This window comes from Cervus canadensis, chromosome 21 (genome assembly GCF_019320065.1).
Source record: "Cervus canadensis isolate Bull #8, Minnesota chromosome 21, ASM1932006v1, whole genome shotgun sequence".
In the NCBI taxonomy this organism is placed as follows: domain Eukaryota; kingdom Metazoa; phylum Chordata; class Mammalia; order Artiodactyla; family Cervidae; genus Cervus; species Cervus canadensis.
Genome location: NC_057406.1, coordinates 20,339,004 through 20,360,120, shown reverse-complemented (window position 1 = coordinate 20,360,120; position 21,117 = coordinate 20,339,004). Strand labels below are relative to the sequence as shown.

At 38.4% G+C, this 21,117-nt stretch overlaps 2 protein-coding genes and 1 long non-coding RNA gene across 8 annotated transcripts in view; 2 read left to right on the top strand and 1 right to left on the bottom strand.

The window, feature by feature from the left end:
- The window catches only part of STYK1 (serine/threonine/tyrosine kinase 1), a 49,984-nt gene extending 46,857 nt beyond the window's left edge, over nt 1-3,127 (top strand). For 4 of the 5 annotated variants that reach the window (XM_043441613.1, XM_043441615.1, XM_043441616.1 and 1 more), the window contains exon 11: nt 2,041-3,127. In XM_043441613.1, the coding sequence (XP_043297548.1) occupies nt 2,041-2,245 (205 nt within the window). In that variant the 3' untranslated portion in view covers nt 2,246-3,127. Of the gene's footprint in view, nt 1-483; nt 661-2,040 lie in introns of those variants that run through there. The other variant, XM_043441617.1, reaches the window with a different exon arrangement.
- A 4,736-nt stretch (nt 3,128-7,863) lies between these two features.
- On the bottom strand, nt 7,864-10,309 carry LOC122423497. The gene is made up of 2 exons (XR_006264162.1): nt 10,146-10,309; nt 7,864-8,889 (listed from the first exon to the last, which is right to left on the bottom strand). It is a non-coding gene; the product is annotated as an uncharacterized LOC122423497 (long non-coding RNA).
- A 344-nt stretch (nt 10,310-10,653) lies between these two features.
- Nucleotides 10,654-21,035, top strand: LOC122423495 (protein mago nashi homolog). Of its 2 annotated transcripts, none has more exons than XM_043440615.1 (5): nt 10,654-10,819; nt 16,774-16,832; nt 17,498-17,608; nt 19,840-19,922; nt 20,679-21,035. In XM_043440615.1, the coding sequence occupies exons 1-5, from the start codon at nt 10,726-10,728 to the stop codon at nt 20,776-20,778; spliced, it is 447 nt and encodes a 148-aa protein (XP_043296550.1). In that variant the 5' UTR covers nt 10,654-10,725; the 3' UTR covers nt 20,779-21,035. The 2 variants fall into 2 exon arrangements, with proteins under 2 accessions (XP_043296550.1, XP_043296551.1); XM_043440616.1 differs by having other exon boundaries at nt 10,765-10,902.
- Nucleotides 21,036-21,117: the final 82 nt, after the last annotated feature.

The following is a 21,117-nucleotide window of genomic DNA, read 5'->3' as shown; positions in this document are numbered from 1 at the left end:
AAATTCCTACTTATACTATAAGGAAAGAATAACCAGGGAGAGGATATTAATGCCTTGGGCAGAGCATAAGCAAAGGAAAAACTGGGTGTTACTAACCATGTCTGGGGCATAGCTAGATGTTGTCTTAGGAGGAGGAGAGGGCTCCTGTTAAGCAAGGCCTATGTGGTAAGAAGCTGGGGAGTAGAATGCCAACTTTATAAGATAAACTGTAGGAAACTGCTGTAGGTTCTTGAGTAGGAATGAGACTTGATAAAGAGTGTTTGATAACAGACTGTTACACATTTTCTAGAAATTGGATTGCAACAAAGACAGATTAAAGGTGGTAAATACATCTATCTAGATTAAGGCCATTTCCTGGAGAAGCTAAATAATAAAGGGAGAAAATGACCTGGATTAATGGAAAGAACTGTCTGATTACAGTATCTGAAATTAATATGACTCATGTTATTCCATATCTTCTTATTTTCCCCTGTTGTGATGTAGCTCATACTGGTAGACAAGTTATAGCAATGGTCTGGAATGATGCAAGTTCGTAATATGCAGGATGAAAACACTTAACTTCTGAAGGAGTTTTTGATAATAGAAAAAACAACAAAACTGTTTTGTCATACTGGTGGTGCAGCAGAAACCAACATGACATTGACCCCATGGACTGTAGCTCGACAGACTCCTCTCACCATGGCATTCTTCAGGCAAGAATACTGAGTGGGTAGCCACGCCCTCCTTCAGGGGATCTTCCCAACCCAGAGATCGAATCCAGGTCTCCTGTACTGGATTCTTCACCATCTGCGCCATGCTACTGCTGCTAGGTCACTTCAGTCATGTCCGACTCTTCGCGACCCCATGGACTGCAGCCTACCAGGCTCCTCCCTCCATGGGATTTTCCAGGCAAGAATACTGGAGTGGGGTGCCATTGCCTTCTCCATCTGTGCCATGAGGGAAGCCCATAAAGCAACTATATCCCAATTAAAAAAAAAAAAAAGGAAAAGAAAAAGAATAAGGTGATAAATAGATGAAATAGAAGATTCTAGTATTATGCTGAATAAGGGAACTCATGTGAATTCACATTCATGTAAAAAAATAATTTACATTCATGTAAAAAAAAAAAAAGATTCTTTGTTGACTGAGCCACTAGGGAAACCCATAGTATAACCATTGACTAGTATTAACTAGTATATTATTCATATGACTAGTATAACTATTCTCTACACTTATGTGTATTCAATGTTTTCCATATAAAAGTTACAGTAGGAAAAAAAACCATCAGTCATTCCTATTATAAAAAAGGTTAAGATATTAAGAGATTTAGTATTTAGGAAGGTGAGAAGGAATAGTATTCTCTGGGAAGAGTATGGGACAGGGTGACGAATAGATTACAGAATTGTAGGGTTCTTTTGTTAAGATTTTTTTTTCCATTTATTTTTATTAGTTGAGGGCTAATTACTTTACAATATTGTAGTGGTTTTTGCCATACATTGACATGAATCAGCCATGGATTTGCATGTCTTCCCCATCCCGAACCCCACCTGCCCCACCTCCCTCTCCACCCGATCCCTCTGAGTCTTCCCAGTGCACCAGGCCCGAGCACTTGTCTCATGCATCCAACCTGGGCTGGTGATCTGTTTCACCCTTGATAATATACATGTTTCAATGCTGTTCTCTCGAAACATCCCACCCTCGCCTTCTCCCACAGAGTCCAAAAGTCTGTTCTGTACATCTGTGTCTCTTTTTCTATTTTGCATATAGGGTTATCATTACCATCTTTCTAAATTCCATATATATGCATTAGTATACTGTATCGATCTTTATCTTTCTGGCTTACTTCACTCTGTATAATGGGCTCCAGTTTCATCCATCTCATTAGAACTGATTCAAATGAATTCTTTTTAATGGCTGAGTAATATTCCATGGTGTATATGTACCACAGCTTCCTTATCCATTCGTCTGCTGATGGACATCTAGGTTGCTTGTAAGCAAAGAAGCATGATTTTCAAACATTTGCCTTGTCAAGGAAGTCAGTTTCTCTTGTTCCCCTTTCAGGTATGGTCTTATGAAGTCCTGCTGGCGTTGGAGTGAGGACAGCCGCCCCTCACTTCGAAAGCTACGCGCATGTCTCGAAACTGCTGCTCAAAGTGCAGACGACAAGGCTGTGTTGCAAGTCCCGGAGTTGGTGGTACCTGAACTGTACGCAGCTGTGGCGGGTATCAGCGTGGAGAGTGTCTCCTACTGCACCAGCATCTTCTGAAGGTCCTGGGACAACACCCACTTTGGGGAGATTGTATACTCTTGAAACCAGTTCCTCCAAGAGCAAAGACTTTTTAGTGGGAGTTAAAGGGAGAAATGGGACATGGATCTTGAATTTTCTCCTACACATTTCCCTAGAAACCTGAAATGATGCTGGATGAGGCTGCCCTCACCATGTACCCTTGAGATGGAGAAATGCAGTTTCATTTCTGCTGTCCCAATTCTGAAGACACAGGGTAGATGGGTTGGACAGTGTCGATGCAAGGGAGGTTTTTACAAATTTGCAATCTTTGTTGCCATATGGCATAGATAAGTTGGTCCCTCCTACCACAGGCTGGTTTCCTTTGAAACGTGCTTTTATCTAGACTATAGTTAAGGTCCAGAAAATTGGAATCAAATGAGGGAAGAGAAAGTTGATAAAGAAATTGATGAGAAGAGAATGAAAGGTTCTATTTTCTCAGGAATATAGATGAGGACCAAGGTCCATCCTTCACAGAGAAGGGAGAGGAAGGTCATATAGTTTTCCATTTCTGGTCCATTCATGCAGGGATGAAAGAGAACCATTAAGGAAGATTTCTGAGCTCACCCTAAGATATAAGCTCACCCTATATGGAGAGATACAGTCCCCTTTTATCTAATTCTGAGATAGGTAATCCTGTTGGTACTATTCTAAGTAGAAGCTGGAGGGGTGATTTCATGATTAAGAACATTGGTTATGTACCATCCATCAGGCTCACTTTCTGGTCCCTGTTAGATTAGAGAAATCAACCCTGAATATTTATTGGAAGGACCAATGCTGAAGCTGAAGCCCCAGTACTTTGGCCACTTGTGAAGAGCTGACTCATTGGAAAAGACCCTGATGCTGGGAAAGGTTGAGGGCAGGAGAAAGGGGCGACAGAGGATGAGATGGTTGGATGGTATCGCTGACTCAAAGGCCATGAGTTTGAGCAAACTCTGAGAGATAGTGAAGAACAGGGAAGCCTGGCGTGCTGCAGTTCACGGGATCACAAAGAGTTGGGCACGACTAAGTGACTGCACAATGACAGATAAGACTATGGGGACTGAGCTCAGAGAGTCCAGTAGGGTTGATGATGAATAGACTGCGTATGTGTTTAATAAATGGGAAATGTGGAAACCAGCGAGAGTGCTTACTAGCTCAGGATGCCTTTAAGGAGCGCTAGAAAAAGCTGTAACCTGAGATAGAAGGATGGTAGGTTCTGATTTTCAATCATTCAATGATGTACTGTGAAACTTATTTCATTAAATTAATATTTATTGAGTCAAAGTATACATTTTGGGTTATACAGTTGTCAAAATCTTGACAATAAGGAGGATGAAAGTAAATAAATGTGAATTAATGTCAACAGGAAAATTCAAGAGACAATCTACATTGTCAGAAAAGATTCCTCATGTGTAGAAAGGGGATAATACCTACTTCACAGGGTTGTTGTGAGAATGGAATGAAAGGGTGTTATTTCTACCACATGTGGTGTACACTATATGACAATAAATATTAATTTCCTTACCTACCCCTTTACTATCCTAGGTTCTCCTTCATATATTTTTCATTTAACATCTGTGGTGACCAAGAAGAGAACCTTAGTCTGTCGGTTACATTGCAAGGCAGGACATACTTAAAGATGATGATATAGTACAAAATTGTTGTTGTTGTTTAGTTGCACCTGACTCTTGTGACTCCATGGACTGTAGCACCCTCAAGATCCTCTGTCTATGGGATTTCCCAGGCAAGAATACTGGAATGGGTTCCTTCCCCAGGGGATCTTCCCAACCCAGGGGCAAACCCACATCTCCTGCATTAGCAGGCGAATTCTATATCACTGAACCACTGGGGAAGCCTATAGTACAAATACCATGACTGAAATGAGGAAGTCATTATTTTTGTGTGAGTGTCTGGATGACTACAGTCACCTCCCACTATTTCAACATACTGGAACTATCATGACGATGACAATTCAGCTGAACACATGGTCTATGATTTTAAAGAATACATTGGGTACTCTTGAAGAGACATTCAAGACTGCAACAGGAAAGCTGACTGGCAGTTTAAAAAGTTTGCATAATCCTGATGGAGTCACCCAACTGCATGACAATTCTTGCACCTGTAGGAATACTGCAATGACCAGTCAGAATTTTAATACGTGGTAAGTAGCAATAGGGAGAAGGGAGGTAGAATGGCTCAGCATAAAACATTGAAATCCTATGGAATGTCATTGTTCTCAGCTGTTCCCTTATGTCTAATTTACAAAATATTTATTCAGTTATTTTCAAAGAATTGAGTGTTAAGGGCACCTGTGCCAGACACTGTGCTAGATGCTGGATTAAAAAAACAGTGTTAGATTAGAGTCTAGAAAGCAAGGGATGTTATATACATGTTTGTATGCATTAACGTGTGGTGTGGAGATGGTGAAGGACAGGGAGGCCCAGTGTGCTGCAGTCCATGGGGTCACAAACAGTCGGACCCGACTTGGTGACTGAACAACAAGAATGTGTATTTGTGAATTACAGACTGTGGTAAGTGCTGTGAAGAAAACGTACAGTGTGAGCGGAAGGGAGTAAAAAGTGGGGACCTTGTTGAAAAAAGTGGCATTTAAATTGAGATCTTAGGAATGGGTGAGTAAACCTGACAGTGAAGAGAAGAGCTTTCCAGGAGAAGGATTATTTATGTGAAAATACTGAGGCAAGAAAAAAAAGCAAAAAAAAGAAAAAAAGCAGTTTGAGGAACTGCAAGGAGGCACAGTGAGGCAGGAGGGGAGTGGTGCTGATGAAATGGAGCGTTGCTCTTTCAGACTATATTTTTTTTCCCCAAGGGAAATAATGAATTTGCCTTTAGCAACAATATTCAAAATAGTACTTGATACTCATCCATCAAGGGTAATTTAGAAATAATAAAAATCAACTCTACCAAAATTCTAGGAATAAGTTAGATGATCCAGGAGACAATACTTCACAAAATACCCACCATGTACAAAAATAGACTCAATGGAAAAGTATAGTTTTTTTTTTTCAAGTTTATTAAATTTTTAATTTAATTTTATTTTTTTTAATTAGTTGGAGGCTAATTACTTCACAACATTTCAGTGGGTTTTGTCATAAAAAGTATAGTTTTAAAAATATGTAAGAGGAACAAAATATTAATTCTGCAAATAGTTTTTCATTGTATACCACATACAAAGCTCAAAGTTAGTCTCCATGGAGAAAATAAAGACAAACCTGAATGACTCAAGTCCTCAAGTCACTTATTTAGTAGTAAATTGGTGCCTCCATTTTTTGTTTATTACATATATTTATTAGGAAAAATATTTTGAACACTTGTTCTAATCAAAGTATATTTATATAGAAATATAAAATATACACAGTATAAAATAAATGCAATATAAATTTAAAAGGGTAAGATAAAGGTAAAATAAATTTATTTTAAAAATATTTTGCTAATTATTTCACACTTTATGTTAATGTTTGTTTTGGCAGAAGGCAAAGAAACAGACAATTGCTATTTTCAACTTGATTTGTTTTTCTGGATATAGATCTGGAAAACTGGATATAGTAATTGTTTATTCAAAGGAAACTGGATTTTTCCCTCAATTGACCAGGCTTTATCCAAAAGGAGAATTATATTTCTGGCATCTCTGACTTATTACCAAGGTAATGAATAGAAAAGAGAATTATAATGTTTACCATTTAATCAAGTTGAATCTGGGTTAGGATTTGTTTTATTGTTTTGATTTCCTCCTCTCCCAGTCTTTCGTTTCCAATTTATCTTTTATGGTTAAAAAACAATTCTAACATAGCTAGGAACTGAGCAAATGCCAACCTGGAAATCATGTCCCATTGAAACCTGACAATGTAATTTAGAATAATCTGAACCAGAGTTCTCAAATCATGTTCGTTCACAACACTTTCTAGGTATTTTGTGCCTGAAGAACCCCATGGACAGAGGAGTCTGGAGTCCACAGAGGTTGCAAACAGTTGGACATGACTGAGCACTTAGATTAAAGTTGAATAATAATATTTTTCACCATTTTAAATAAAAAGTAAATCAGTTCAGTTCAGTCGCTCAGTCATGTCCGACTCTTTGCGACCCCGCAGACTGCAGCACGCCAGGCCTCCCTGTCCATCCAACTCCCGCAGTCTACTCCAACTCATGTCCATTAAGTCAGTGATGCCATCCAACCATCTCATCCTCTGTCATCCCCTTCTTTTCCTGCCTTCAATCTTTCCCAGAATCAGGATCTTTTCAAATGAGTCAGTTCTTCGCATCAGGCGGCCAAAGTATTGGAGTTTCAGCTTCCTCATCAGTCCTTCCAATGAATATTCAGGACTGATTTCCTTTAGGATTGACTGGTTGGTAAACGGAAAAAGTAAATAGAATCTTCTGAATCTTAACCTTAACCAGCCAACTCATTGGAAAAGACCCTGATGCTGGGAAAGATTGAAGGCAGAAGGAGAAGAGGGCAACAGAGGATGAGATGGCTCAATGGCGTCACTGATGCAATGGACATGAACTTGGGCAAACTGCAGAAGATGGTGAGGGACAGGGAAACCTGGCATGAGTCCATGGGGACTCGAAGAGTCAGACATGATGGGGCAACTGAACAACAGCTGTTACTAAATTTTTGCTCCACCATGACTCATTTAAAAAATAAATGTGTCAAATACAATAGAAGGCTGAGAAAATAAGCCATTATGCTTAATTTAGCAGACTGGCTTTACTTGTTTTTGAAATAAGAGTCAGAGGTTATGCTATGTGTTAGAAGCATATAATACTGTCATATGCATGAAAAATCATTAGTTTAAAAAAAAAAGAAAAATCATTAGTTTGAATAATGGAATTGAATATATCACATCTTAATAATCAAGCAACACCTTCAAGTGCTCACTATATGTGAACATGTTTGAAAAACAATGATGTGGAAGTTGTGGTGTTTCTGCACAATGATTGTTCTCTTATTTTAAAAATGTAACACCACTGAGTGCTCTAAAAGACATACATGGTTGACAGAGAGAAGTTACTACAGAAGAGAAGAGAGAAAGGTGGTGGATGGAACAAAGACTGAAATAGACCATAGTCATTCTTACATTTAAAAACATTTCAATCACCTTAGAATACTGTTTTAGACCATATAATATTCTGGATTTACTACTTTGATTCTTTTAATGGGATGAGTTAGCCTTAAAAGCTTTATTTATTTATTTTTGTAAATACAAAACCAAAACTATTCAAAAGCTACTGATAAAAGAATGAGGACAAAAAACTACCCTTTCCAGTATTTATCACAGGAAAGTCAGAACATATCTCTGGAGATTGTAAGTAGGAATGATTTAATAATTTTGAATAGTGGGGCAAAAGGCAAAAAAGGTATGAGGACAGAGCAGACCTAAGAGATCAAAGGAAGAGAGAATTTTAGACACTGGAAAAAGTGGAACATTTTAAAAGACTAAATTAACACTTATAAGAAATAATCATTTCTGACCACAGCCCTCTGACTTGATTTGTCACCATGAAGCTGAAAACAAAAAACATAAAAACTCTAGTGGGAAATCATTATTTTAGAAATATATATTGTGTATTTGATTAAATCATTAAGCCTTAATTTCAACTGGAGTTGGAAAATAAAATGTTTATTTCTTAATTACTTCACATAGGTTTTTGAAGCTGATCACAGAGAGATTACATTAGCAAAGGCAGAAATAGTTCTTTATTTGACTTAATTTCAGGAGGCCAAACATTTATTTTCATAAATAAACTGTGCTATTACTAGTAAGTATGCTCTAGTTTGAAGGCTACAGCCACTGAAATGGAAATTTCTGTGTTCCAAAAATATTTTCACTATTTCCAGCCTGTGCAGAAGCCTATGAACTGGCTCTTATATATTGTCCAAGGTAGCCACTAGTTCACACAACTTAAATAAGATTTAAAAATAAAAAATTCAGTTCCTCAGTCTCACTAGCCCAAGTGCTCAATAGCCATTCAGAACATTTTAATAGCTCTGAAGTAAAACATCCAAGACCACAATACACAAATGCTTTATCACGTTCCAATTTTTATCATGATACAAGAGATACACAACACGACTTTTTCTGTGGTGGTTGTAGCTAATTATAAGAATGATTTAATTAACTGTATTTTCACATTTCATCTTAATAACAGAGTTAGAGAGGATTAGTCTTGAGCTCAGATTTCTGTTTAGGGGATAAAGTCAGTCAAGGGTTACAGATAAAAATCTTAACACTGTGCATTGCATAAGCTCTACTGACACAGTCACAGATCTGGTGTCTGTAGCTGTCTCTAGGTAAGCATGAACTCTGCCACGTGTGCCAACAACTGGAAGGAAAAGCATTAGGGAATCCAAAGATTGCCTGGGGCTTCCTACAAAAAACAAACCAAATGGATTACTGACTATATTTCCAGAGACACAATAGAATATTGTGGTCAAGTTTCTGTAGATCATTTTTGTGATAAGCACAGTGACTGATGCATCCAAGTTTGCCTGGGAAGTTCCATGTTTTAAGACTGAAAGTCCCACATCCGAAGAAACTCCTTGGTCTGGACAAAACTGGAGAAGTCAGTCACCCAAGAGGTGAGGGGTGGTGCTATGTTCCTTGTATATTTTCTATAACAGCAGCCTGTATTGGAATCAAATAATTTTTCTATATTAACATTTATACAGTGGTTAATATGGGTTTCCATATTGACAGTTATACAACTGCTAATACTTCACATAACCTGCTCAGTCTGTTTTTCTGGTTATTCCACGTCCATGAACTTTGTGTTCTAATGACACCGAATTTCTTGGCTTTCCCAAGTCATGCATTTTAACACCACTGTGCCTTTGCTCAGGCTGTTTGCTTTTCCATCTCTCTGAACATATACTGAATTTATCCAACAAGGTCCAATTCAAATAGCATCTTGTCACAAATCTTCCCTGATATTTCCCCTTTCTTCCACTTCCCCTCTTCCCTAATAAAGTGACTTGAGTCCTCTACAATATTACCAGCATTAAACAAACAAAAAAACCTTTTTTATAGCATTTGCTTCCATGGACTAATATGTGTCTACATGTTCATTTTCTAGACCACAAGCACAAAGGACTATTTTTACTACCAGTGCCCAGCCATTTCTGGCACATAGGAAATGCCCATTTTAACTCACCATATGTTGTTTCATAAATTTTAAATCTTATTTCACATACATTATCTCATCTGGTCCTTTCAACGATTTTTTGAACCAGACAAAGTTGATCGTAGTCTATTCATTTGGTTGACCAATAAAAAGGCTTAAAGATAGGGTCTTAAACGAAGTTAGGTAGAGATAAGTAATGGGCATAAATCCCAGTCGGCTGACTGCCACTCTCTTTATCAAATCCCACTGAAGGTTAAAGGGTATTCAACAAGCAGGATTATTCTGTGTCGATAAAAGAAAGGTAATCAATATATCCAAAAAGAAAAAAACAAAAAAACAGGCTTTGTGTAAAGCTCAGCTTGTCTTTCCCCCTCCTCCAAAACCCACCCCAGATGAGCTCCACTTCATTTCCCCAGTGTAATTCTATAGCTTAAGAAAAGTGGGTTAAACCACTTCATACGTGATCACACTGCCGAAACTCCAGTAACCGAAAAAGTTTTATTATTGAAAGAAATTCCTTTTGTATCATGACTGTCAAGAGATTTTGCTTCAATGTGCTCTTCAAACTTCCAGACCGCCTGACTGATGGATTCTTTCTACTTTGTCTCGTTCTGGCTTCTATATGTCAGAAAACGAGCAATCATGGTCCACAGGGGACCATGTTAGAAATCTAGCAAGAGAAATGACTGTACTGCAGATCTGCATTCTGAGCTGTTATCTTGACTCATCCCACTAACCTGGGGAACAAGGCCACACCCACCTCACGGGATGCCGTGAGACCCCAAAAGTCAGGGCGACTTTTAATTTAGAACTTAAAGCAACTCCACTCCAGTACTCTTGCCTGGAAAATCCCATGGGCAGAGGAGCCTGGTAGGCTGCAGTCCATGGGGTCGCGAAGAATCGGCCATGACTGAGCGACTTCACTTTTCACTTTTATGCATTGGAGAAGGAAATGGCAACCCACTCCGGTGTTCTTGCCTGGAGAATCCCAGGGATGGGGTCGCACAGAGTCGGACACGACTGAAGTGACTTAGTAGCAGTAGAGCAACTCCGAACTCAGTTCGGAGCCCATAACAAACGCTTTCATATTTCAGCACTTGTGCTTTCCCAATATAATATGATCTAACTAATTTTGAAAATAACATGACCCGAGTAAAGCAAAGTTCAGATCTTTGCAACCCTGCCCCACCACACCCCGGCTCCCCACCCGCTTTTCTCTCCGGCCGACGCAGGCTGAAGGGGCGCGCCCGCTGTGACGTGTAATCCTGGGCGACTGACGTCACTGCCAGGCGCCGGGAGGCACGTCGGTCGGTCCTTCGGCGGGCTTTTCGGGGACAAAGATGTCTATGGCCAGCGATTTCTACCTGCGTTACTACGTAGGGCACAAGGGCAAGTTTGGACACGAGTTTCTGGAGTTTGAGTTTCGGCCGGACGGTGAGCGGAGGAGCGGCGGCTGCGGCAACTGGGAGAGATGCTGAGCAGGGGGAAGCGAGGCGAGAGGAGGCGAAGGAGGCAGGGTGGGTGGGTGAGCCTTCCCGGGCTCGCGAGTGTACAGTTGGGTCCAGGAGCTTAAAAATGTAGGAAGCGTGCATTGGTTTGGGGGGATAAAAGAGATCGGTGTCAGTTATTTCAGAAAAGCTTATGCTGCCAGATCCTAAAGTTCAAGCTATAGTAATCAGAATCCCAGAATCAGTTCACCGGAAGGGACCTTAAAGGCCTTCTAGTTAATCAACCTAAACTTAGACATTTTTTGAGAACATCCCCACCACGCGGTGGACCCATGGACGCTTAAAATCTTCCTGTAAATAGTAAATTTCAGACGGCCCATTCATCCATTTTACTCATTCAGGCACTGTATGGAAGGCAACAAGTCGAGAAAAGCAAATGAGTCCTTCTCTGAAGGCAGGAAGCCCAACATGTAGAAAAACGAGTGTAATGATGTCTTTCAGCTGCTTAAATACAGTTGTTCGCTATTGGATGCAGGATGCATTAAGACTATAAAAAGGGGGCATGGTTAGTTCTGCTTGAAAGAGACGGAAATCTTTTTCGAGAGGGCGACAATTGAGATGAGTATTGGAATGAGAGGACTTATTTTCTTGGTCTCTGGGAAAAAAGGAGTCAGACTCCTGAGCTCCCTATTACCGGGGCGGGGGAGTGAGGTGAAACTGCCAGTTGCCCAAGGAATGTGCAGCAAATTCTACATTTTGACAGCTCTGATTCTCTTTAGATAGTTGTACTGTATATTGAACTGTTATTGTAACAACAGTGGTCCAACTGCATAGACTGTTTTTTTGAATGCATATTATGTGCTGGGCAACACGTAAAAACAAAAATTGAGGGTACAGTAGTGCATAAGACTTTTTCATTCCCCTCAAGGAGTTATATCTTGGTGGATGGCATAAAACTAAGCGTAAAGTGGTATGCATATTATGTGTTGTGTTCATGCTTTGGACGAAGTTCTGAGAGGGCATGAAAGAAAAATTAGGGGAGGATCACATACTCGGAAAAGGGAAGAATATAAAACTTGTCAGGTAGAAGTCAGGGTGACTACATTCTGCAATTATTTAGAAACCTTAATCACACCTAATATTCCTGGTTCCCCTCAGGTCATTTCTAAATTTAGCTCAGGAGCCAAATTTACTTGAATTCTCTTTATCTTTCTTTATATGATACTGACTTCGGGGTCTTGGCTTGTGAACAGCTTTTAGCTGGTCCATGTCAATTTTAGCCAGTCATGTGGATTAAGCAGTCTTTTTTTAATCTTCAGTTCAGTCTGTCCAACTCTTGGCGACCCCATGGACTGCAGCAGACCAGGCTTCCCTGTCCATCACCAACTCCTGGAAGCAAAGTTCAAGCTCATGTCCATTGAGACAGTGATGCCATCCAACCATCTCATCCTCTGTTGGTCACTTCTCCTGCCTTCAATCTTTCCCAGCATCAGGTTCTCTTCCAATGAATATTCAGGTCTGATTTCCTTTAGGATGGACTGGTTGGATCTCCTTGAAGTCCGAGGGACTCTCAAGAGTCTTCTCCCAACACCACAATTCAAAAGCATCAATTCTTCTACACTCAACTTACTTTATAGTGCAACTCTCACATCCATACATAACTACTGGAAAAACCATAGCTTTGACTAGAGGAACTTTTGTCAGCAAAGTAATGTCTCTGCTTTATAATGTGCTGTCTAGGTTGGTCATAAATTTTCTTCCAAGGAGCAAGCGTCTTTTAATTTCATCACAGATGGTGACTGCAGTGATTTTGGAGCCCAAGAAAAAAAAGTCTTTCACTGTTTCCATTGTTTCCCCATCTATTTGCCATGAAGTTGAAAGGTTGTTGCTGAACGATAAGACGCCGGATTCTTGGCCTCCGGAGGAGACATATTCAATCAGGGGCCAGAGATGAGGATGGATCGCTCAGAGCTTTTGTGTAATAAAGTTTTATTAAAGTATAAAGGAGATAGAGAAAGCTTCTGACATACACATCAGAAGGGGGCAGAAAGAGTGCTCCCCTGCTAGTCTTCAGCTGAATGTTATATAGTCACTAGCAGTCTGTTAATGAAAAGAAAGGAATGTCTTAAAACTCAGAATGGTACCAGATAATTCATCTCAGGCCATAAAACGATTGACTTGAATCTTGTAGAAGGGCAGATTATCACACAGATAGTTTCATTTATATAGATTAGGGGAACAATATCTGAGTATAACATACAGGTTTGTCAAGTAGGTTCTGAGCCATTTGGCAGAACTTGAAGACAGAGTCTGGAGTACATTAACATAGCTTAAGACAAACATTTCCATAAGAAAAAATGTGTTGGTTAACTCAAGGTTTGAGAATAGTTAGCTTCAGGTGAAACTAGGTGTCATGGCAACACAGCATTTTAAGAGAAACCTCCTTTTAAATTTGTATAGAGAAGGAAAAAAAATATTGCCAGTTTGTTTCCTCTTGCCCTTAAGAGAGATAAAAATGTTTGGCACTTGCAGCCTGTTTCCTCCATTTGGAGACCCCTGGCCTTCCTGCCTGTCACCCTCTCAAAGTGATGGGACCAGGTGCCATGATCTTAGTTTTTGAATGTTGACTTTTAAGTCAACTTTTTCACTCTCCTCTTTCACTTTTATCAAAAGGCTCTTTAGTTCTTTGCTTTTCTGCCCTAAGGGTGGTGTTATCTGCATATCTAAGGTTATTGATATTTCTTCCGGCAATCTTGATTCCAGTTTGTGCTTTCCAGCCTGGCGTTTCGCATGATGTACTCTACATAGAAGTTAAATAAGCAGGGTGACAATGTACAACCTTGACTTACTCCTTTCCCAGTTTGGAACCAGTCTGTTGTTCCTTGTCTGGTTCTAACTATTGCTCCTTGACCTGCATACAGATTTCTCAGAAGGCAGGTAAGGTGGTCTGGTATTCCCATGTTTTGAGGAATTTTCCACAATTGTTGTGATCCACACTGTCAAAGGCTTTGGCGTAGTCAATAAAGCAGAAATAGATGTTCACGTACAGTTGAAGCCTGGCTTAGAGAATTTTGAGCATTACTTGGCTAGCGTGTGAGATGAGTGCAACTGTGCAGTAGTTTGAACATTCTTTGGCATTGCTTTTCTTTGGGATTGGAATGAAAGCTGACCTTTTCCAGTCCTGTGGCCACTGCTGAGTTTTCCAAATTTGCTGACATATTGAGTGCAGCACTTTCACAGCATCATCTTTTAGGATTTGAAGTAGCTCAGCTGGAATTCCATCACCTCCACTAGCTTTGTTCATTGTGCTGCTTCATAAGACCCACTTGACTTTGCATTCCAGGATGCCTGGCTCTAGGTGAGTGATCACACCATTGTGGTTATCTGGGTCATGAAGAAATTTTTTATATAGTTCTTCTGTGTATTCTTGCCATCTCTTAATATCTTCTGTTTCTGTTAGGTCCATACCATATCTGTCCTCGATTGTGCCCATCTTTGCATGAAATGTTTCCTTGGTATCTCTAATTTTCTTGAAGAGATCTCTAGTCTTTCCTATTCTATTTTCCTGTATTTCTTTGCAGTGATCACTGAGTCAGACTTTCTTATCTCTCCTTGCTATTCTTTGGAACTCTGCATTCAAATGGGCATATCTTTCCTCTTCTCCTCTGTCTTTAGTTTCTCTTCTTTTCTCAGCTATTTGTAAGGCCTCCTCAGACAACCATTTTGCTTTTTTGCATTTCTTTTTGTTGAAAATAATCTTGATCACTGCCTCCTTTACAATGTCACAAACCTCTGTCCATAGTTCTTCAGGCACTCTGACTATCAGATCTATTCCCTTGAATCCATTTCTCACTTCCACTGTATAATCGTAGGGATTTGATTTAGGTCATACCTGAATGGTCTAGTAGTTTTCCCTACTTTCTTCAATTGAAGTCAGCTCCCAGTCTTGTTTTTGCTGACTCTATAGAGCTTCTCTTGTTTGGCTGCAAAGAATATAATCAATCTGATTTTGGTGTCGACCATCTGGTGATGTCCATGTGTGGAGTCTTCTCTTGTGTTGTTGGAAGACGATGTTTGTTATGACGAGTGTGTTCTCTTGGCAGAACTCTGTTAGCCTTTGCCCTGCTTCATTTTGTACTCCAAGGCCAAACTTGCCTGTTACTTCCTACTTTTGCATTCCAGTCCCCTATGATGAAAGGGACATCTTGTTTGGGTGTTAGTTCTAGAAGGTCTTGTAGGTCTTCATAGAACCATTCAACGTCAGGTTCTTCAGCATTAGTGGTTGGGGCATAGAATTGGATTGCTGTGATATTGAATGGTTTGCCTGGAAACGAACAGAAATCATTCTGTCATTTTTGAAATTGTACCCAAGTACTTCATTTTGGACTCTTTTGTTGACTATGAGGGCTACTCCATTTCTTCTGAGCGATTCTTGCCTACAGTAGTACACACACTGGTCATCTGAATTAAATCCATCCATTCCAGTCCATTTTAGTTCACTGATTTCTAAAATGTCGATGTTCACTCTTGCCATCTCCTGTTTGACCACTTTCAATTTACCATGATTCATGGACCTAACATTCCAGGTTCCTCTGCACTACTGTTCTTTACAGCATCGGACTTTACTTCCATCACCAGTCACATCCACAACTGGGCGTTGTTTTCATTTTGGCTCTGTCTCTTCATTCTTTCTGGAGTTATTTCTCCACTCTTCTCCAGTAGCATATTGGGCACCTACCGACCTGGGGAGTTCATCTTTCAGTGTCATATCTTTTTGCCTTTTCATACTGTTCATGGGGTCCTCGAGACAAGAATACTGAAGTGGTTTGCCATTCCCTTCCCCAGTGGACCACATTTTGTCCGAACTCTCCACCATGACCTGTCTGTCTTGGGTGGCCCTACACAGCATGGTTCATAGTTTCATTGAGTTAGATAAGGCTGTGGTCCATGTGATCAGTTTGATTAGTTTTCTGTGATTGTGGTTTTCATTCTGTCTGCCCTCTGATGGATAAGGATAAGAGGCTTCTTAATCTTCGATTGAGTATTTTCAGGGAAGTTTCATTTCAGAACAGTAGTTCTCATCTGCCACTTCTGTTCCACAACCTTTCTATCAGTAATAATGAGACCCAAAGACAGCAGTTCCTAAGAGATTCACCTTATTAAGATAATATATCATTTTAGAGGATCTGGATCATGTTACAGCTGTACCTAGGCAACTGACCAGCCATGAGGAGAAGCATACATCAGGGAATATATAAACATTCAATGTAAATCAGATAACAAACTAGCCAGTTTTTATTCAGAAGCAGCATGCAGTTTGTATTGCTTCTTAATTACAGTTCTGAAATAGTAGCATTATCATAGTACATTGAATTGAAGGAAAATAAATGAGGACATTTTGGAGTCATGAGGAAGGCATGTTTATTGGAACGAAGTAGATTTAAGTTGAATCTTGTGTGACTCTGAGCAAGTTTCTTAACTCTCTGTTTTTCTTAACTGTGAATAGGCGAGAAAATTTTTAGGATTGTTTTACAGATTAGATTAAATGCTCTGGGTAACTCAGCACCAGTAAGATATTAGTAAGACAATAAGACAATAAAGTAAGATAAACTTTAGAAGAAACGTTAGTTCTTTTTTCAGATTCCCTGTTTAAATCTTGATGTTGCTTAAGAAAATGACTTTTGAAAATGACCCTCCTATTGTATGAAATTGTATTGAAGGCATGGAGTATAAACAGTTGATTTGCTTCAGCTTCAGCCAGCTCAACAACAAGTGCATATCCAGCATTGATCTTATGCCAGGAGGGAGGAAATATTAATAAATGTAGTAGTATAATATAGCTTTTACCTTCAAAATTGCTTATGATGTCATTTCTTTCTTTATTATTATTTTTTAGCAGTTTTTGCTGTTATAAATTGAATTTTTTTCTACTTCCTACAGGAAAACTTAGATATGCCAACAACAGCAATTATAAAAATGATGTCATGATCAGAAAGGAGGTACGTTCTTTTCAGATGTCTAATTTTTTGTGTTAACCCTGTTTTCCTCGTGTTTGTGTTTTTACTTACATATTTAAAGTACATATAAGGCTTTAAAGTACAGAGAAGAGGCTGATTTATAGATTGAAAAAGGATTCTTTAACATCTATAACATCTTTAGCATCTATAACAGCAAAAGAATCAATCTGAATATATTAAGTTGTAGTCCCACATTTGAGCATATCAGTTAATTCACTTTATAATTAACCTGGTCTTTTTACTCTGATCATTATTTAAAATTAATTGACAATCATGTTTTAAACACAGTATGCATTTTAAATGAAAGTTTCAAATGTTAGGTATAAGAAAGTGTTCACTGCACTGTGATATGTATTTGCACTTGTCATTGTTCACCTCATAAATTTTCTGTTAACCACTCAGAGATATTTGATACAAGGGTTTAAGGAGAGAATAATGATATGAAGAGGGACAGGTATGTTTTAAAGGAAAGGGTAAGAGAGTGAAGAAAAATCAGTAAGAAGGATGAATAATTCTCTCCTTTTAGAATCAGAATTAAATTTTTCTGTAATTCTATTTGAATACTCAGGGTTTGTAACTTCATTTTATTATTTCTGTCTAAGTTGTGTCAAGATGTAGACCCTGACATTTTTATTACTTGTTTTCAGGCTTATGTACACAAGAGTGTAATGGAAGAACTGAAGAGAATTATTGATGACAGTGAAATTACAAAAGAAGATGATGCTTTGTGGCCTCCTCCTGACAGGGTTGGCCGACAGGTTTGTATTTAATAATTCTTTAAGTTCATAAATTATAAAAATTATTAATAGAATTGTGTTTCTCCTTATTTATCTAGAATAGATCCTCATTGAATCTTGGATTTTTTTCATCTAGTAGGCACCTGGTAAATGGCTTATAATTGTATTTCACTTTGCATCAATTTGTGAGCTACCTCCTAGTAATAAAGGAGTCGGTTTAGACATCTTTCTGAACAGTCTTCTCCGCAGCCACCGCAGCTTACCTTCGGGTGTTTTCACAGTGTTAGGATTAATTTCCATTATAGGTTAAGTACTTTTATTAGGAATAATGAGTTCTTGCCTGCATGTGTGCTCAGCCCTGTCTGACTCTTTTCGATCCCATGGACTGTAACCCACCAGGCTCCTCTGTCCGTGGGATTTTCCAGGCAAGAATACTGGAGTGGGTTGCCATTTCCTCCTCCAGGGGATCTTCCCAACCCAGGGATCAAAGCCAAAGCCGTGTCCCTTGCATCTCCTGCACTGGCAGGCGGATTCTTTACCACTGGCACCACCTGGGAAGCCCAATGAGTTCTTAGTAAATAATAAAAATAGGTAGAAAAAAGCGCAAGTGTTTGTTAAATTTGAGAATTAGGATTCTCACTATGTAAAATTCACTTTCTCCAGATATATAACTTTGAAAATTCTTATTTGCCTCTTTATACCCCAGAGAGAGATTTGATTGGTTTCTTTGTTCAAACTGACCATTGCCTTTGCCTGTCATATTCCCTTCAGAAAAATTGATATTTCTCAAAGGGCTGCTGAAGAGCTCTGAAGGCCTGATTTCACTCTGTAGAAAGACAGTTTGATTTCTGAATTGGGTCTTTTCAACTGCTGGAAGAATGAGATATGACTGCAGGAGGAAGAAACACTTAATTTCGCTTTTGTATGTTCCTGAGGATTATACTGTGTAACCACTTCTTTGACTAGAAGAAAATGTGGAGAATAGATGCTGGTGCTCTGTAGCAGTAACTTAACACTTCTGTTTAAAGAAACGTTATTTAGGAAAGCAAAGGTAATAGTTAACAGTATTTATTATATTCACTGTGAACACTTTTAAGAAGTAAATTTAAATCCCCATTCATTTTAGACATATATATATATTGGCATTAAAAATCAGAAACAACAGCAGCAAACCTTTTATTATCTCTTAGACTCAAGGAGAGAGCAGTGTTTTCGTCTACCCACTTGATCATGTGTTCGTGTGTTTTGGATAATGGGGAGGATTACTTATGCCCTTGAAGTTGTCTGTTGTATCTTTAAGTCAAAGATTTTCATTGCTTGAGAGTCTTAGTTAATTATCCATTCTGTGTGTGTGCCATAAAGGGGCATAATTAGATCTTTTCTGATCAAATACAGAACTGAGAGTGTCTTTAATGGCGTCCGTTAATTTAATTAACATTAATTATTAATTGTCCTTTAATACAGACAGAGCCTCTTAATTTTTCATTTTAGATTTGCAGACAAAATATGGAGAAAAATTTATGCTTAATTTTGTACACTGGAAGCATAAATCTGGTTTATGCTGTTTTGTTTTATTAGTTCTTAATTGTAATTGTTTTGTGAAGTCAGAAAAGTATGAATCTTTCAGTCTTATCCAAGATTTAAATATTAGTACCATCATGTATTAGTGGTTGTAAATACAAACAGTTTTTTTTTCGTCTGCTTTTGAGTCTTGGGCTTCACATTTGTAAAATCAGGCAATAAAGCTGACCTGAGAAAGACAGGCTTTATTAGCCCAGTTTTGGGGATTACAGAGAATATGTTTTCAAAGTCCCTATCAGCAGGCCTGATACACAGTAGGTGCTAAATAGTGCTATTATTAACATTATGCAGTTTATTTGTAGAGCATGGTAGAAAGGATAAATGTATTTGTATCTGTTATATTAAAAATAGGCTTAAACCCATATAATTAGTTTTTATTGACATCCTAAGAAACATTTCTGTGTGACTCTGAAGTCTGTCATTCATTTGATAGGATCTTCTTTATGAGATCTGTGGAAAGCAGTTCTTGATTCATCCTAATACTGGGGACCTCTGAGAAGTTGATGAGATTTTTACTTTACAGACATAGTTTGTAATTAAAAAATTGTTTCTTTTTTATTTTTACCCCCTCCTCTGTTATGGCTAGAAAACTTGCAGCTAAAATCGGGACCTCTTGGTTTTAAGAGGTGAATTTTTACATTAACGGCATTTCTCTGTTTTATTTTTTTCAGGAGCTTGAAATTGTAATTGCAGATGAACACATTTCTTTTACCACATCAAAAATAGGTTCTCTTATTGATGTCAATCAGTCAAAGTGAGTATTAAAAGCATTAATAAAAGTTAAAGCATTTTGACTAAATTTACATGATTTATTAGAGAGGCTCATTTTAGAACCATAGCCAGTTTGATGAGATTACTTTAATTGTATCCTGTAGCAATTTATTATGTATATGTAATCCTCATTTTTATATTAGTAAAGACTTGTTATCAAAGAAGTTAACAGTGTATTTTACTGATTGCCAAAAAATCTGAGTCTGGATGCAGCCCTACAGAATTTAAAAGAAATCCTTCTTGGATTTCTCAGCCTTATTAGTTCCATATGACATCATTTGCCTCCTTGGGTTTAATACATGAAAGAAATGGAGAAAACCCCGGTATGGCTTAAGTATGGCTGTAGCCATATGTGGCTTCCCAAGCTCTGTGTGTGATGGATACTTCTTAGCATCATCTGAAAAATCTCTCTGCCTCCTATTTCTTTCCACTCTTCCCCCTCAAAATGTTCTTCTAGTGTTATTTTCCTACCAGCGTAACTTGTAATAACTTATTTGTTTGCTTAACTAGTTTCAGTGTAAAAGAGAGAGAGGAATTTCAGAGAAAAGTTCAGAGAAAAGATAGAGATAGAAATTGTCCTGTACATTAGTTCTATTAATAGTTATCAGAAAATCCTTTCTCCTCAGTTCCTTTAATTGTTTTTGATTTTTGGTCTCTGTTTTGTTTTAAGAATTAATTTATATTATTATGTTGTTTCATTCTTGGAATAAAAAACTAACTTTTATCTTTTAAATTTTAGGGATCCTGAAGGCCTTCGAGTATTTTACTATTTGGTACAGGACCTGAAGTGTTTAGTGTTTAGTCTTATTGGATTACATTTCAAGATTAAACCAATCTAAACTGTATGTTTTTTGAAACTGGGTTTATATTTAATTAAGGGGTGAGTGAGGGAGGATTTGTTCATTTATAATATTGGGGTTTTTATGAATGTGAAGCAAAGTTTTGTATGCAAATAGGAAAGAAGACAATATCTAAGCAGGCTTAATGGTTATCTTCACTTGAGTCCAGGTGGATTGGGCAGTCACCGCACACATTAAACTCTGTAAATAAAAGCCACCTGTTGAAATTTTGCTCCAATAAAACATCAAAGCCTGGATGGAGAGTGCTTTTGGTCTTTCAGGAGGTCAGATCTCTGATTCATTTTAAAGGTGAAAATTGTTCTAGAAGGTGTATCCTGT

Coding starts and splice junctions, on each gene's coding strand:
- LOC122423495 (XM_043440615.1), top strand. CDS start 10,726: ATGTCTATGGCCAGCGATTTCTACCTGCGTTACTACGTAGGGCACAAG. Junction 10,820..16,773: donor GTTTGAGTTTCGGCCGGACG/GTGAGCGGAGGA, acceptor TACTTCCTACAG/GAAAACTTAGATATGCCAAC. Junction 16,833..17,497: donor ATGTCATGATCAGAAAGGAG/GTACGTTCTTTT, acceptor ACTTGTTTTCAG/GCTTATGTACACAAGAGTGT.